Source organism: Hyaena hyaena, unplaced genomic scaffold, assembly GCF_003009895.1.
Source record: "Hyaena hyaena isolate Hyena2069 unplaced genomic scaffold, ASM300989v1 scaffold_358, whole genome shotgun sequence".
In the NCBI taxonomy this organism is placed as follows: Eukaryota; Metazoa; Chordata; class Mammalia; order Carnivora; family Hyaenidae; genus Hyaena; species Hyaena hyaena.
This window is the reverse complement of record NW_024080992.1, coordinates 416024-433182: the sequence shown is the minus strand read 5'-3', so window position 1 is coordinate 433182 and position 17159 is coordinate 416024. Positions and strand designations below refer to the sequence as shown.

Here is a 17159-nt window from a genome sequence, read left to right as displayed (position 1 = left end):
AACCGCGAGATCATGACCTAAGCGAAAGTCGGACACTTAACTGACTAAGCCACCCAGGCGCCCCAGGTCTGATTCTTTTATGAAACATTTTCCTCTCTGACCCTTGCCTGGCTGCATAAGCTAGTGCAGTAACAATTTCTTAAGTGTTTGCCTTTCCAAAAAATATCTGATAGTCTCATCTCTTGTTGAAAGGGCACAGAAATGAGGACCAACCTGCTAAAGTCGCTCTGTGGCCCACCAAAGGGATTGGTGGCCTAAGGCTCTTCACTACATTTTTGCCTCTGTGGGTTGGGAGAGGGCGAGAGAGAGTCTCTATCTCTTATTGGTATCCCCTTACCTCATGCAGATGTTGAGTAGGTGTTTGTTGAAAATTTAACGACGCTTATTTAAAAAATAACTAATTTAGGGGCGCCTGGGTGGCTTAGTCGGTTGAGCGTCCGACTTTCGCTTAGGTCATGATCTCGCGGTTCGTGGGTTCGAGCCCCGCGTCGGGCTCTGTGCTGACTGCCAGCTCAGAGCCTGGAGCCTGTTTCAGTCTATGACTCCCTCTCTCTCTGACCCTCCCCTGCTCACGCTGTCTCTCTCTCTCTCCTAGAAATAAATAAAAACATTAAAAAAAATTTTTTAAAAAAATAAAAAATAAATAAAAAATAACTAATTTAGAGAGATCAAAACAATATTAAAAGAAAAAAGGAAACTCTGAAAATGGGTTGGTACAAATCTTCTGTTCTCTTAATGTAGTCAAAAGTGCAGGGAATTCAGAATCTGGAGACAGGTTCTCACTGGAGGAAATAATCAAGAACATTTTAGAGCTGAGGTGATCAGGAGATAACATCTGCCTAAGGTAATTTTCAAGCTAAATATGACTCGTGTTGTATATGCTGAAGTGTTAGGTTTTCAAGCACTGTGAAAGTGATCCTGAAAATCTTTTGGTCATGAAAATACATCCTTAACTGCAGTAAATCTTACATAAGCAACGTAAAATGAGTCAGCCCTTTGTTTAGATGAAAATACATACTCATTTATTAAGTATTCATAATGGAAAAACATCTTTTTTGTTTCATACTTGATATTTAAAATGCAGGTCTAATTTTGACCTTCTACATAATGTCTGTACTGCATGCACTTGTTAGGAAATTAAAGCTTGAATTGGGCAAGATTCACCTTAGCCCAGAAACTACCCTGAACCATTAATTTGGAAATTGATTGAGACAAAGACTCAGAGACTATAACTTATGAACACATTAACTAGCGCTCTTTGAACAGGGTCAGGGGACCAGATTCGTTTGAGGAGCTTTTCCCTAAATATGTATCAATCGCCAGGTCCATCCCATTGATTTTGATGGAGTAGGTCTGGGTTGGCCCCCTGGCATCTCTGTTTTCAAGAAAAGAGAAGAAAAAGAAAGCCTTTGTGCAAAGTGTCCGTAAGTGACTGTTATTCCTCCCAGTTCTGACTCCTGTAGAGTCACCAAATCTGTCCCTAGAAGTTGTAAAGTAATTTCTGGATTTTATGAGCCCCCTCCCTCCAAATTCAGCTCCAAATTCAAACTCAAAAGAATGTTTTCAATGAGTTTTGTTTTCCTTTGGTTTCTTTTATATACATTGAAGATTACTAGTACCAGCACTTATTAATTTGGACGGTAATCTAGTGTCTTCAATAAAACCACATTTCAAGTTACTAGCCTTTCAGTAATTTGTTGCACTTGATGTAAGTACGAATGTGGTGAATTTCATAATAGCTGATATTTATGGAGTAGGTATTATGTGCCAGGCACTGTCCACACCTTAGAATGCGTGAGGTTTCACATTAACCTTGCCAGGTGCATGTATTATTCTCCTTTTACAGATATACAGTCTATTCAGGGTATGTTTCTTGCACTCAGCCACAGTCAAATCTATAATTCTTTTTTTTTAAATTTTTTTTTTTAATGTTTTATTTATTTTTAGGGGAGAGAGAGAGACAGACAGCGTGAGCAGGGGAGGGTCAGAGAGAGAGGGAGTCACAGGCTGAAACAGGCTCCAGGCTCTGAGCTGGCAGTCAGCACAGAGCCCGACGCGGGGCTCGAACCCACGAACCGCGAGATCATGACCTAAGCGAAAGTCGGACGCTTAACCGACTAAGCCACCCAGGCGCCCCTCAAATCTATAATTCTTTAAAGTCCATACTCCGTCCTCTGTTCTGCACTGACAAAACTTTTCTCTGACAATAAAATTTATATATTTTCTTAAGAATTGTATGCCACAAAATGTATCCCTATTTGTTTAGATGCCATAACACTGGCTCCAAGTTTGGTCCCAGAGTCAGTCATCAGCACATCTCAGGTATGTCATACCTTGATACACCTTAATATTGCAGCTCTGAGAAAAGATTCTGTCGTTACTGATTCTACATGTAATATATTATATTATATGCATATATATATATTCTACATTATTAAGAAGTGAAGTTATTATACATTTAAAAATGTTTCATTTTTTAAAAATGTCTTATCTTCACATTTCATAAAATAGATCAGTGCTTGAACAAGAGACACAACTTCTGTTTGTGGTAACACAGAATACTAACTGGCAGGGTAGAGGTTAAAAAGAACCTGGCTTAAGGGAAAAATAAAATCATACATTTATATTACAATTACAGAAGAGGGGCACCTGGGTGGCTCAGTCAGTTAAGTATCTGACTTCGGCTCAGGTCATGATCTCACAGTTTATCAGTTTGAGCCCCACATCGGGCTCCATGCTGTCAGATAGAGCCCATTTTGGATCTTCTGTCTCTTTCTCTCTGTCCCTTCCCCACTTATACTGCCTCTAGTTCAAAAATAAACATTAAAAAAAAAAAAAGAATTACAGAAAAAAGTTTAAATGCTTGTCTAGGAGGATTGCAACTTGAGGGAATGCAGGTATTACGAACAGCGTCCATTGCTTCCTGCCTCAGTTGCATGGGGCCTTCTAGTTGCCAGTTGATCTGCATGGTTTGCTTTGGCCTAGTGGATAGGCACACTCTGTAGTATTGTGTTGTTGTTTGTTTTGTTTTGTTTTTAATATTTTATTTATTTCAAGGAGAGAGAGAGAGACAGCGTGAGCAGGGGAGGGTCAGAGAGAGAGGGAGTCACAGACTCTGAAACAGGCTCCAGGCTCTAAGCTGGCAGTCAGCACAGAGCCCGACGCGGGGCTCGAACCCACGGACCGCGAGATCATGACCTAGGCGAAAGTCGGACGCTTAACCGACTAAGCCACCCAGGCGCCCCTGTAGTATTGTGTTGTTAAAGGGCCACTGCTTTAACAACGGACTTTTGGTAATAATGCAGGTAGCAGAAGTTATGGTTATAATAATGTTTGTTTCCTATTTACATCTTCTAATGACTGGGATAATAAATTAGAGCTTAAGATTTGTGCTGCATTTAAATTTTAATGAGTGGAAATGTTGGAGAGCTGTAGCACCTTATGAACACTTTCTACCTTTATTTTGTTAACCCTGGTTGCTTTGCTTGGTAATATAGTGTGGATAGTATGGTGGTGAGAAATCTTTAAAGACATCTGACAGATTGAACAGAAAGAAGCAATAGACTGGATAGGTCAGTGAAACATGGGAGGTGGTATTTTGAAAAAGTGAGACAAATTGAGAATACACCAAGAAGTTTAATCAGTTTTGCACTCCATATCATTCTACATTATATTCGATTTCAAATACTTAACATTGTATAAAAGTAGAACTAAATCATAGAGTAAAACACCTTCTATCTGTTCTAACGCTGTGCTTTTTAAAAAATCTTTATTTATTTTTGAGAGAGAGAGAGACAGAGTGTGAGCAGGGGAGGGGCAGAGAGAGGGGGAGACACAGAGTCTGAGACATAGGCTCCAGGCTGTGAGCTGTCAACACAGAACCTGACGGGCTCAAACCCACAGATGGCAAGATCATGACCTGAGCCAAAGTCAGATGCCCAACCGAATAGCCACCCAGGCACACCCCCCACCAGTGTACTTTATAAAGATGAGGAAATTTGATGTCCAGACAGTTCATTTGAACAACAAAGTATACATTCCCACACGTGCTCTCTTACTCACATGACTCCACATACAGATCAGCATTACTGTGAACATTTGTATAAATTAGAAGAAATCAGGGGCTCGTGGGTGGCTCAGTCAGTTAGGCGTCCATCTCTTGATTTTCAGCTCAGGTCATGATCTTACTGTTGGTAGGATTGAGCCCCATGTGGGGCCGCACGCTGACAGCACAGACTGCTTGGGATTCTCTCTCTCTTTCTCTGTCTGCACCCTCCCTGCCCACACATGCCCTCTTTCTCTCAAAATAAATAAACTTTAAAAAACCATATAGTAGTCAACTGAACCAATAGAAATATTTGAACTTTTTCTCTTCAAAAAGGAAAAGAAAAAATTACTTCTAAGGTCTTAAAGCTTTAGGTAAAGAATTATAAGAAAATCAGAAAAAGTTCTAAACTATTTTAACTCATTGGGATAAAAACGTAGATGTCTAATGATTTCAAAAGAACCATTTTTAAAACCTCTGAGAATTATGATTACAGCAAGACAGCTACATTGACTAGCAAAGTCAGAATTCCTCACAGTATTCTCTTTAGATACTGAGGTTTAATCCAAACCTTATATTTGTCAGCTTTGTATTATTAATATATTTGTATCAAAGAACGAGGCAGAGGATTCGCTCTCTATTTTAAGTCTATGAGAACCATCACTAGCATGCACTGACAGATGTTAAAGAATGTCTGTGGAAAGAATGTCAAAAACCTCTCCAAAGGAAAGTCTTTAAACCGTGCCCTTAATAAAGAAATGCAAAACCAGATTTAATTGCCCTTTTCCTAAACAGCTCAGCCATGCGGGCTCATTTACTGCAGCATATGGTCTGAGAAAGCGCCTAGTGGAAGAGAGCAGTCACGGTGAAGGCTGGGATTGAATCCATTTAGGCTGGAGTTCACAAAGATCAGTCAGAGGCAAGCACTTGAAGTTAAAAGAAAGAAACACACCAAGCAGTAAAAACACAGGCTATTTTTATTTTGAATGTGCTCATTGGAGACATCCTATTTGCCTTTCAAGACAGCAGTATTCAGTGGTTTTAATATAAAATAGAAGATTTCTGAAAAACTAATATCTGGGATGTTTTTCCTAATTAAAAAAAATAGACAAAATTGCTTGAAGCCATGGAGATTTTTTTCTGATATTATTCTTTGTTACCACTGAAAGCAATCATTTTTCTGAAGGGGGAGCAGCTAAAGTAACGAGTTGGATGACTACACTGTGGCCTAAATTTTATTTAAAAGGGAAGACATTATAAGATTATATGAAGTGGTAAATTCTTACCACCCTTAAAGGGATTTAAGTTTATAGTTCTTTCCAGAAGTCACAGGTATTTGAGAACTTGAGAAAAGGAAGAGGGAAGAAAATCTGTGAATCCTTTTTTTACCACTTTTTGGCATTAGGCAAGTGAATTTACTTTTATGTATCTTAACTTTATGTCTGTAATATGAAGGAAGCTATCTTTATGAAGATCTTAATTATAACCTCAAAATAGCTGAGAAGACAATTCAGTTGCCCTGTGTCTCGTACATGTCACATATAGATTTGATTAACAGAAAGCAAAGAAATGTTTGAGGGGTTAGTAATGGCAAACATGTATCTGACTGTTTTTTATTGCTGGCTCTAAGTACGGTAGTTATTTCTTATAACAAAATTATTTCTAAGTACTATTTTTCCTGCAGGAGTAGCTTTTCTGTCACAGAGTATATTTATATATTGTGGCACAAGTATGCTTACTATTTTTATTGTCAAATTTTATTGACATTCTCTAGAGCTGTGCAGTGATGTGGCTTTTTAAATTTGAATTTAAATTTATTAAATGTAATTTAAAAGTTCAGTTCCTCAGTTACACTAGCCGTATTTCAAGTGCTCAAACCTTATCTAAAGTGTTTCCATTATCAGAGAAAGTTACATTGGGCAGTGGTATTTTGGCATAATTGATATTTCAGTTAAGTTTTATCAGTGCATTTCATTGAAAGCTAAAAATATAAATCATGTATTTTAGATGGCTGCTGTAGAGAGGACTGATCTTCTACCATGGCAAAGATTAGGTCAAAGGTTAAACTATAAAGAAAATACACTTACCACATGTAGCCAAAAAAAAAAAAAATGGCGGCATTGCTTGTGGTGATGGGATTTCTCTGAAACAGTGGACAGACATACTGACCAAAATCTTGCATTCATTTACACAGTAATCACATTTTTGGAAATTTAGCATATACTTAAACTTTTATTTAAGAAAACAACTTTTTTTTTAAATTTTATTTATTTCTAGGAGAGAGAGAGAGAGAGAGAGAGAGACAGCATGAGCAGGGGAGGGTCAGAGAGAGAGGGAGTCACAGACTCTGAAACAGGCTCCAGTCTCTGAGCTGACAGTCAGCACAGAACCCGACGCGCGGCTCGAACCCACGAACCGCGAGATCATGACCTAAGCGAAAGTCGGATGCTCAACTGCCTAAACCACCCAGGCGCCCCAGAAAACAACTTTTTATCTTTAGCAGATATAGTTCCAGGCTTAGAGGATTATAAGTAGGTTTCCCACATGCCTCAGTGACCAGCACAGATGCAGGACAAGTGTGTGTGCACGCGAGTCCCACACATCATGGATGTCTGCATCCCACCCGTCCTCCACTGAGTGTCAGCCTGACTGTACCTCTCCGCATTTCCCACACAAATTAGAAAATCTTTGCTGTATTGTAGGCCCAGGATTCAAGGCAGTGGGCCCATCCAGCCTCTTCAGATAATTATCTTAAGCCTGTTTCTTTGTTGGATATTATTTATTGATTTATCTTTTTCTTCCTTTTTTTTTTTTAATTGAAAACATAATGCTGCTGAGGATCTAATTCTTCTTTTAACACCTGCCCTTACTCATTCCCAATAGGGTAGACTTAACTATGTGACCAAGGATAATAAAAGAAAAATATTTTCTTTACAGTTATTGTGAACTTTTATATCCATTAGAAAATAGTCCGTATGGCTTTGAGCATCAGCTCAATAAGCTTGTTCAGTGAGGCCCTGGGTTTCCCTAAGAAATATATTGGAAATAAAACAACAGAAGTTATTATCACAGGGCTGTGAGCCCATTTCTTCTGACACAAGAAAGAAAAACAGACTTAAAATCTAGAGTAGGACTGCTTAAACTTTGAGGCCACAGATCAGGTAATCTGTGAGCCGCTTTCACACTGGAGCAAAATTTTGTTTATGGGTATGTGTGCAATTTTTAGAAGAGTCCATAGATACAATCAAAGGACTAAGGAAAAACTAGATAAATAAAAGAATAATAAAACCCCATTATAAAAAGAAGACAAAAGAGACAGACTCAGGTTTATAAAATCATGAAATGGGTTAATTTATTAGGTTAGAAGTTAAGGCTATTATTGAATTTTAAATGAAGCTAAAAATTGCTTATTGGAAGAACAAATAAAGAATCTACAGAAATTGTTATCTTCCCTTTCTAAGAAATGGTATCTGCTAAAAATACAAGTAGATTCCTAAAAGGCTTAGCTCCACCAAAAGTTAATGAAGCCAGAGTGATAGGAGATAGGTGAAGTGAAAACACCTCTCCCTGCCCCTCTGTTGTCCTGAGCCACTGCTGAAAAGACTACGACAGTACATAAATCACTGTGACCCTTTTGTGACTGAATGTATATGTGTGTATGTTGTGGTCAGTGCTGGGAAATGTGGACCATTCATTGTGCAGTTCTCTGAATTTTACTTGCTTTGTTCAGAGCTATTTTGCCTCACATCCTCATTGGAAATTCAACATTCATTTCAAAAGAAATGGTTTCCATTTTTGTAGAACAGTTATGTTGTATTTGAAGAAAAGAGTGCTTATACCATTAAAATAAGTAGGATTTGAATCAAAGCAAATACTGAAAGAAACCCGCCTCCAAATTTCCTTCTACAGGAATCTTTTGTATTGCTTCAGTTATAACTGTGAATTAGAACTGAAAGTGCTCTTACATTCTGCATCACTCCCACATAGAGTATCAGTTTTCATTGGGTTTATTTTGATGATGGTGATGATGGTGGTGATGGTGGTGATTGATGATGATAGCTAATATTTATTGAGCATTTATAAGGGCTTGGAATGTTTTCATTTATTTCATGCTCACAGGAACCTAGGACATAGGTACTATGATTCCCATTTTATAAATGAGGATGCTGAAATAGAGATAAAGTAGCTCAGGGTTGCATGTTTATAAATGATGGAACTGTGCACACACATGTGAGCCCACGCTCTCAATCACTACATTGCCTTTTCTGGATTTTTATCCTTAGGCCAAAATCTATGAATAAAGTGATCAGTTAAGGGCTGCATAAACAATCTGGGCAGAGAATTTACTGGCATATTCATTTTATTTTTTTTTCTTTAACTTTTTTGTTTGTTTTTTAATTTTTTTAAATTTACAAATAGTTTATTGTCAAGTTGGTTTCCATATAACACCCAGTGCTCATCCCCACAAGTGCCCTACTCCATGCCCATCTCTCCCCTCCCCCGCCCCACACCCATGAGTCCTCAGTTCTCAGCATTCAAGAGTCTCTCATGGATTGCCTCTCTCCCCCTGCCCCACCATTTCCCCCCTTCTTCTCCCCCATGGTCCTCCATTAAGTTCCTCCTAATCCTCCTATACATGCGAACATATGATATTTGTCCTTCTCTGCCTGACTTATTTTGCTAAGCATAACACCCTCAAGGTCCATCCATGTTGCTCCACATGGCCAGATTTCATTCTTTCTCATTGGCATATTCATTTTAAATCTTGTTATGTTGAACAATGGAAACCCAAATGGGAAAACTAAGTAGTAAAAGTGATATTACAATAGTGAATGTTCACCTCGAATTACAGTGGAAGAAATGGAGTTCTCAGAAATACAGTGTTCCCCACCTCCCCCTTAATAAAGGGTTTCGAAGTTAAAGCAAGGATCAAGTCCATATTAATTGTATGGCTGCTCTTCCTGACGGAGAAGTATGCTGACCCTTACACAGCCTGGATCTCCCAGAACAGACAGTGTGGGTGAGGAATCCCCACTCCAGGCCGTCAGTGGGCTTTGTTCAAGGAACTGTTTTTCGGGCATCTCTCCATATTATATATTCCTGACTTTTTTTTTTCCTTTTTGGTCTATCTAAATTACTCACCCTACAAGACTCTGTCATCACTTATGGAAAACATCTGTTACTCTTGAGACTTGTTAATGGTGGCCAGAGTTTTTCAGAGATCCTCATTTTCCTGGCCTGTTGTATTTATGTAGACTGTCCTGTCTTCCTGCACTTGATTATATATAATAAACATAATCCTACGCCAGCTTTTCTCAAGTGGTGACCAGAGAAGCCTGAAGCAGAATCACCTCAGAAGCTTGCTAAAAAGGTAAAGTCCTAAGTGCTCCCTCAGATTTGCCAGCTCACTTTCAGGCTTGTGTCCCTCTATTTACATTTTTAACTGGTACTCCAGGTGTTTTTGATATACTGGGAAGTGTGGAAACTACTGTTCAAAAGGCTGCGTTATGTGAAATGTATTCATGGGGCTGTGGGAGGCAGATATGAAATACCTGCCCTTAAGGATCTTACAGTCTCATAGAGAAGTTAATGCTTACCTGTGAAGAACTGTAATACTAAATACAAATTGAGTACCATAAAAATAGAAACAGCTATTTCTAGATAGCAGAAGAGAATCTTTTAAAGGCGTTTTTGTTTGTTTTCTGTAGTGCACAGTGTGTATATTTCAGTAATTCTTATTTCAGCACATAAAGGCCTGCACTTTGCTTTTCATCTCTATTATCATCTCACTGGATAATTCCCAGAATTTCCATAATTTTTAGAAGTGAAGGCAAAGCTTTCATATCATTAAAGGCTAATGCACCTAAAAATGTAGACAAACTTCTGCATTCCATAAATTACCAAGCATGCTGGACACTCACAGTGTTCTTGTTTTTATGTTTTATGTTTGGAGATTTTTACCATCAACATGACACAGAACCACTTAAACTGAGAGCTTCCTCTCCACTGTGGTGACGCCCAGAATTGGTGCCCCTGGTGCTTGTGACATGTTCAACTCTTCTTATAAAAAGTCAGTGTTCCTCTCCTCATGATAGGTTCATAGTCCACCTATTAGTAATGCTCCTAAAAATAAGTTAAAAAAAAAAACCAACAATGAACAATGGAAGAAGAAAACCAACATTTATTAACCACTATATGCTAGGCACGATGCCAAGCAAATTTCAGAGAAGTTAAGTAAATGTACCAGTCCACACAGCTGCTAAAGCCAAGAAAATAGAAATTCTAGATAATCTGTGACCCTGTGGCTTTTATCAGCAAGTGTCAAGTTAATTTATTGACAGACATTTGAGTACCTGCTACATTGGCACTGGAAGGATATGGAGATAAATCCAGTGCCAGATCTTGGGGGAGCATAGAGACTAATGAGAGATCAGAGACTTGCACAGATAACCAAGACAAGTAAGTGAGAGACACTAACATTTGCAGTCATGTGCTGAGTATATTATCCCATTTAATCTTCGCAGTAAGCCTGCAAAATGATTGGAATCTCTCTTATTGTAGATGAAGAAATTATGGTTCAGAGAAAGCCAGTTACCCAGGGTTACCCATCTAGTAAGTAGGAGGGCTCAGATCTGCATCCAAGTCTATGACTGCAAAACCTCTTTCTTCCACGGGAATTCCAGTGACAGACTCTTCATTCCGACAAGGAGAATGTCAAGGCTCTCGGGAGCTGCATTTGATATATCCAGTTCTACCTGGAACTTAAGGATCAGTGGGATAGACAAGAAGTTCAAGGAATGCTAGCGATAGAAGCAAAGGTACAGAGGAATAGAAGTATGTGCGAATGGACATCAGGCCATCATATGGAAGCCATCTTGAGAACTGGGCGAAAAACATGAGCTCTGGGAAGATTAGACCTCAAGCTTCAACTAAGGGATAATGAGACTTGTAGGGTTAAGATCAAGAAATATCTGCGTTAAAAAATGAACTAAAGTTCCTAATTGGATGTTGCAGGAACAAAGGGGAGGAGGGGTAATCATGAATCAATGCTGACTGGATCACTGTGAGTCATGCTGTGAGGACAAATGAAAGAATCTGTTAGAACATAGGTTACAACTCCAAGTAATATAGAAAATAAAGTTCAGCATCACCTTGCCTATGCACTGACCTTATTTTCTCAGGGGATATTCACATAGAATATATCCTATAATTGCTGTTTTCTAAGATTAAAAGTTATGCCTCAATTAATATTTTAGTATATCTCTTTAATTTTTTTTAAACAAAGACAGAAACTAAGATCTGTGCTATCAGATATACACTCATGTATTCATACATGTAAATAGACATTTAGAAGGACTAGAAAATATGACTGACTTAATTATTTGACACAGTTTTACAAAAGAATATTTACTTCTATTAACAGAAAGAAAAATGAGATTTTTAAAACCAAATGGCCTTCATATTTATTTGATAGACCATTTATAAATCCCTTCAGAATACCTAGTTAAACATTGTGTGGAGACTATTCATTATATGGTCCACAAAAATCATTTTTCAGTGACTTTTTTTGGAGAACTTTGTTTCTTTACTTTCCGTTTACTTTTCCATTTCCATTGTATACATTCCAATTTAAAATGAGAATACTTAGTGTGCAGGCATACCTCAGAGATAGAACAGGCTTGGGTCCAGACCACCACAATGAAGCAAATATTTCAATAAAGCAATTCAGATGAATTTTTTGGTTTCCTAGTGCATGTAAAAGTTATGTTTACACTATACTTTGGTCTTGTGTGCAGTAATAGCATTAGGTCTAAAAAGCAACATACAATTCAGCCTTGAACAATGCAGGGGCTAGGGCTACTGACTCCTGTGCAATCAGAAATCTGCATATAATTTTGACTCCCCCAAAACTTAAACTAATAGAGCCTACTGTTGGGGCATCTGGGTGGCTCAGCTGGTGAAGCATCCGACTCTTAATTTCAGCTTAGGTCATGATCTGATGGTTAGGTTACTGAGCTCAAGTCCTGCATTGGGCTCTGCACTCACAATGTGGGGCCTGCTTCGGATTCTCTCTTTCCCTCCCTCTCTACCCCTCTCCCCCTCAAAAATAAATAAATAAACATGGAAAACCTTTTTAAAAACTAGCTTATTGTTGACTGGAAGCCTTACCAATAATATAAACAGTCAATTAACATGTATTTTAAGGGGCTCCTGGGTGGCTTAGTCGGTTAAGCGTCCGACTTTCGCTTAGGTCATGATCTCGCGGTTCGTGGGTTTGAACCCCGCGTCGGGCTCTGTGCTGACTGCCAGCTCAGAGCCTGGAGCCTATTTCGGAGTCTGTGTCTCCCTCTCTCTCTGACCCTCCCCTGCTCACGCTGTCTCTCTCTCTCTCCTAGAAATAAATAAAAATATTTAAAAAAAAAACATGTATTTTATATATTATGTGTATTATATACTGTATTCTTACAATAAAGTAAGCTAGAGAAAAGAAAATGTTATTGAAAATACTAAGGAAGAGAAAATACATTTATAGTACTATACTGTATTTATTAGAAGAAATCCATATATAAGTGGAGCCGTGGATTTGAAACCCTACTCAAACTTTAACTGCATATACTTTATTTAAAAAATACTTTATTGCTAAAAACTGCTAACCATCATCTGAGCTTTCAACTAGTTGTAATCACTAATCACAGATCACCGAAACAAATGTAATAATAATGAAAAAGTTTGAACTATCCTACAACCCCCAAAATGTGACAGAGAGACCCAAAGTCAGCAAACACTGTTGGAAAAATGGCAGCATTACACTTGTTCGCCACAAACCTTCAATCTGCAAAAAACGTAATATCTGCAAAGCTCAAAGCGAAGCACAGTGAAGCAAGGTATGCCTTGTATATTTAGATCTTTAAAGATTTCGGGATCACTGGCAATATTTTCATTCTCCTGCAACTTTTTATAATGTTGATTTTAAACCCTTAAAACACTTGATCAAGGAAGAAGATGAATGAATATGTTTCATTTGGTATTATAAAATAGGATTTTATTGACCAAAGTGAGCCATCATGCATGCCATGGCTGTCATTACACTTTAATTATAGTGCAGCCAATCCCCAACACCCAAGTACTTCACATTTAGACCTTCTTCCATTTGTTTTGGTAAAATATTCTTTACTTTAAAAGAAGATTTGGGAGGCACCTGAGTGGCTCAGTGGGTTACCAACTTTGGCTCAGGTCATGATCTCACAGTTCACGTGTTTGAGTCCCGCTTTGGGCTCTGTGCTGACAGCTCAGAGCCTGGAGTCTGCTTTCGATTCTGTGTCTCCCTCTCTCTCTGCCCCTCCCCCACTCACACTCTGTCTCTCTCTCTTCTCAAAAATAAATATTAAAAGACGCTAAATAAAAATAAAAGGTTTTAACTTTAGAAGAAAAAATGTATCTGAAAATCTTTTCTCCTTGATACTCTCTGATGTTAGAAATGAATAACATTGGTCCACCTGGGTGGCTCAGTCTATTAAACTTCTGACTCCTCATTTCGGCTCAGGTCACAATCTCATGGTTAGTGGAATTGAGCCCAACGTCAGGCTCTCCGCTGTTAGCACGGAGCCTGCTTGGGAGTGTCTCTCTCTCTCTCTCTCTCTCTCTCTCTCTGCCCTTCCCGCATGTATGTGCACACTCCCTCTCTCAAAATAAATAAATAAATGTTTTAAAAAATGAATGACGTATTAAACTGTTATTTTCAAGAATTGTTTGAATTTTCTTTATAAAATCTTTAAACATCACTTTAAGAGTACAATTCTGATACAACTAAATTACTTTTCTGTCAAAAACAATATTTCTCACATACTAGTATAAAGTATTTATTTTTTAAAGGACCTATTCTTTACCTTGAGCCACCATATTAAAATTAGAATTTGAGTTTTACTTTAAACTACTTGTTTAGGGCACCTGGGTGGCTCAGTTGGTTAAGCATCCTACTTCATGATCAGATCCTGATTCGTGAATTGGAGTCCCGCATCGGGAGCCTGCTTCAGATTCTGTGAGTGTGTGTGTGCATGCGCGCGTGTGTCTCTGTCTCTGCCCCTCCCCCACTTGTGCTCTGTCTCTCTCAAAAGAAAAAAAAACATTAAAAATAATTAAACTGTTCATGTTGTGATATGCAGAATTAATGGAATTTTTTTTTCTTACTATTCAGGAAATACCAGAAAGGAACCAGAGTCCGACTGCGGCTATTAGATCTTGAACTTACATCTAGGTTCCTGGGAGCCACCACAGATACAACTATACTTGAGGCTGATGCGATTCTCTTAGGACTCCAGGAGAGTAAAGATGCCAAATCAAAAAAGGAACATCATGAATAAGAAATAAACGTCGCTTAATGCATTCACTCCCTTTTTTGTTGTTGTTGAACCCAGATATTCATCAAGAATGCAATTAGAAAATTGTAAATAAATGATTGAAAGAAGACATAATAAACTAAAGCTATAATTATAGCTCTTATTTGTTAGAAGTTTCTTAAGCTGTTTCTCCCCTCCTCCCTTTTTACACCCGTTCTGTCCTTTGATTGGGGAAATATAAACTGTTCTAGGAAATTCTGTCATTCAACAAATATGTGTTGAGTGCCAGCTCTGTGCATGACACTATTCGAAACAGCAGTAAACAGACTAGGCAAAATCGGTTGCTTTGTGGAGTTTACCTTTGACTGGAGGTAACAGAAAAGAAATAGAAATATACTATGTTAGACAGTGATCTGTGCTGAGGACAGAATAAAGCAAGGAGGGCAGGAGACCGGAACGGATATTTTTCCAGAGACATCCAGATGGCCAACAGGTGCCTAGAAAGATGCTCAACATCACGTCCCATCAGGGAAATGCAAATTAAACTCACACCTATTAAAATGGCTGTTACCAAGAAGATAAGAAGTAACAAGTGTTGTCCAGGATGTGAAGAAGAGGGAACCTTCTCTCACCGTTGGTGGGAGCGTAAATTGCTGCAAGCACCATGGGAAACAGTAGAGTTTCCTCAGATATTTAAAAATAGAAATATCCTATAATCTATCGATGTCACTTCTGGGTATTTACCTGAAGAAAACAAAACACTGACTTGAAAAGATGTCTGAACCCACATGTTCTTTGCAACAGTATTTAAAATAACCAAGATGTGGAAGCAACCTAAGTGTCCCTCCATGGATGGATAGATAAGATGTGTGGTGTGTTGTAACTATGTTTGGTGATGATGTTCCCTAGACTTATTGTAGTGATCATTTTGCGGTATGTATCTAATTATTATGATGTACACCTGCAACTAATGTTATATGTTAACTATATCTCAATTTAAAAAAATAATAAAGCAGGGAATGGGGTTGTGAGGTGTCAAGTGTCAATGACCGCGTGAGATTTAAGAGTACTGTCAGTGGAAATCCTCACAGAAGAATCCCCTTTTTTTTTTAATAATGCATAATTTTTATTTTTCCACTGATAACAGTATTTAGGGGAAAAACTCTTCTTAAAAACTTACCGTTTTAACTCAGGTAATTGACACATAACATTTTATCAGTTTCAGTTGTCCAGCATGATTTGATATTTGTATAAATTGTGACATGATCACCATAATAAGTCCAGTTAACATCTGTCGCCGTCCATAGTTTCCAGGAACTCACTTTTGAATAATATCTGAAGGAAATGAGGGAGCTAGCACATGAGTGTCTGGAAAAGAATGGCTAGTGCAATGGCCCTGAGGCAGGACTGTGCCTGTCTAGTTTAGGAAACAGGGAGGAAGCCATTGTAACTGAGAGGAATAGGAGATAAACCTGGGGAGTAGGAGAGGCCTTGTAGGTCCTGGTATGGGCTTTGGCCTTTATTTACTGTGATATGGTGGGTCTTTGAGGATTCTGAGTGGGGGAGGAATATGCTGTGACATAGGAGGACCCTTCTGAGTAGACTGAAGATTAACAGCAACAGCAAGTCCTCTGAGGAGACTTGGCGGGTAATCCAGATGAAAGGTGATGGCAGCTTGGTGAATGTGGTAGCAATGCAGGTAGTGAATAGTGGTTGCAATCTGGGTATATTTTGAAAGTACAGACAGTGGTATTACATAACCTTGGCTATGGACTGTGACATAAAGACAGCGGTGAGGGATGACAGCAGGGTGTTGGGCCTGGGTAACTGGAAGAATGGAATTGCTGATAGCCAAGATAGGGAAGAGCCGGTTTGAGGGGACTATCCAGAACTCAGTTTAGAATACGTTAAATTTGAGGTGCGTGTTAGCCATCTGAGTGAAGATGTTCGGAGACAGCTGGCTATATGGGTCTGGAGGCCATGGGAGAGGTCTGGATGGAAACATCACAGACGTTCTGTCTACTGCACAAACTGTGTAGCTCAAGAATCTAGGTGCTCCCTAGATTCATTCTTTGTGACACCAGCTGAAGTCCCTTACAGCACTTCGCTGGTCGGTCTAGGAGGGTCCAGACAGCTTCACTCACTCATCTGGTATTTTGGCAGGAGTGGCAGGAAGGTCAGGTTTGGCTAGACTGACCAGAGCACCTGCATGTGGCCTCTCTAGCATGATAGTTTCAGGGGAGTTAGACTGCTTGCATGGTGGCTGGCATTCCCCAGAGCATTCCAGGAGAGCCAGAGAGAAACTACATGGCCTTTTCACCTTAGCCTGGGAAGTCATGCTTCTTCACTTCACTCGCTGGGTCATAAACAAGTTAGCAGGCATGAGCCTCCATCTCTTGATGGAAGTGTGGCAGCCTCACACCGTAGGAGGTCAGGTGGGATGAGGGGGATTTTTGTGATCACCTTTGGAAAAGAGCCTGCCATGTCACCCCTATTGGGTCACACCCAATAATCACCACCTCCAAAATTGTCAGATCTGAAAGCTAAGATCCTTCTACTCTCTGGCCCTCCTGCTCCTTCACTTTGTATGTCCCACAAATTTTTGAGCGCTTTTTCAAAATTTGGGGGGCTCCAGTCCATTGACTTCCAATTTTTCATTCTTATCACCTCCTTCATGTTCACACTACCCTCCTTATCCAGGTAGAAAGTCCAGGGTGCATCAAATAATTATTTCCTTGCAAGTCAAGTTTCCTTAAGTCCCATCATCTCAATCCCTT

At 39.0% G+C, this 17159-nt stretch overlaps 1 protein-coding gene across 3 annotated transcripts in view; it reads left to right on the top strand.

Annotated features, from left to right (window-relative positions):
* MRPS28 (mitochondrial ribosomal protein S28) overlaps window positions 1-14545 on the top strand; it is a 107223-nt gene extending 92678 nt beyond the window's left edge. For 2 of the 3 annotated variants that reach the window (XM_039250090.1, XM_039250091.1), the window contains one exon: window positions 14241-14545. In XM_039250090.1, the coding sequence (XP_039106021.1) occupies window positions 14241-14406 (166 nt within the window). In that variant the 3' untranslated portion in view covers window positions 14407-14545. The remainder of the gene's footprint in view (window positions 1-14240) is intronic. The other variant, XM_039250092.1, reaches the window with a different exon arrangement.
* The last annotated feature ends 2614 nt before the right edge of the window (window positions 14546-17159 follow it).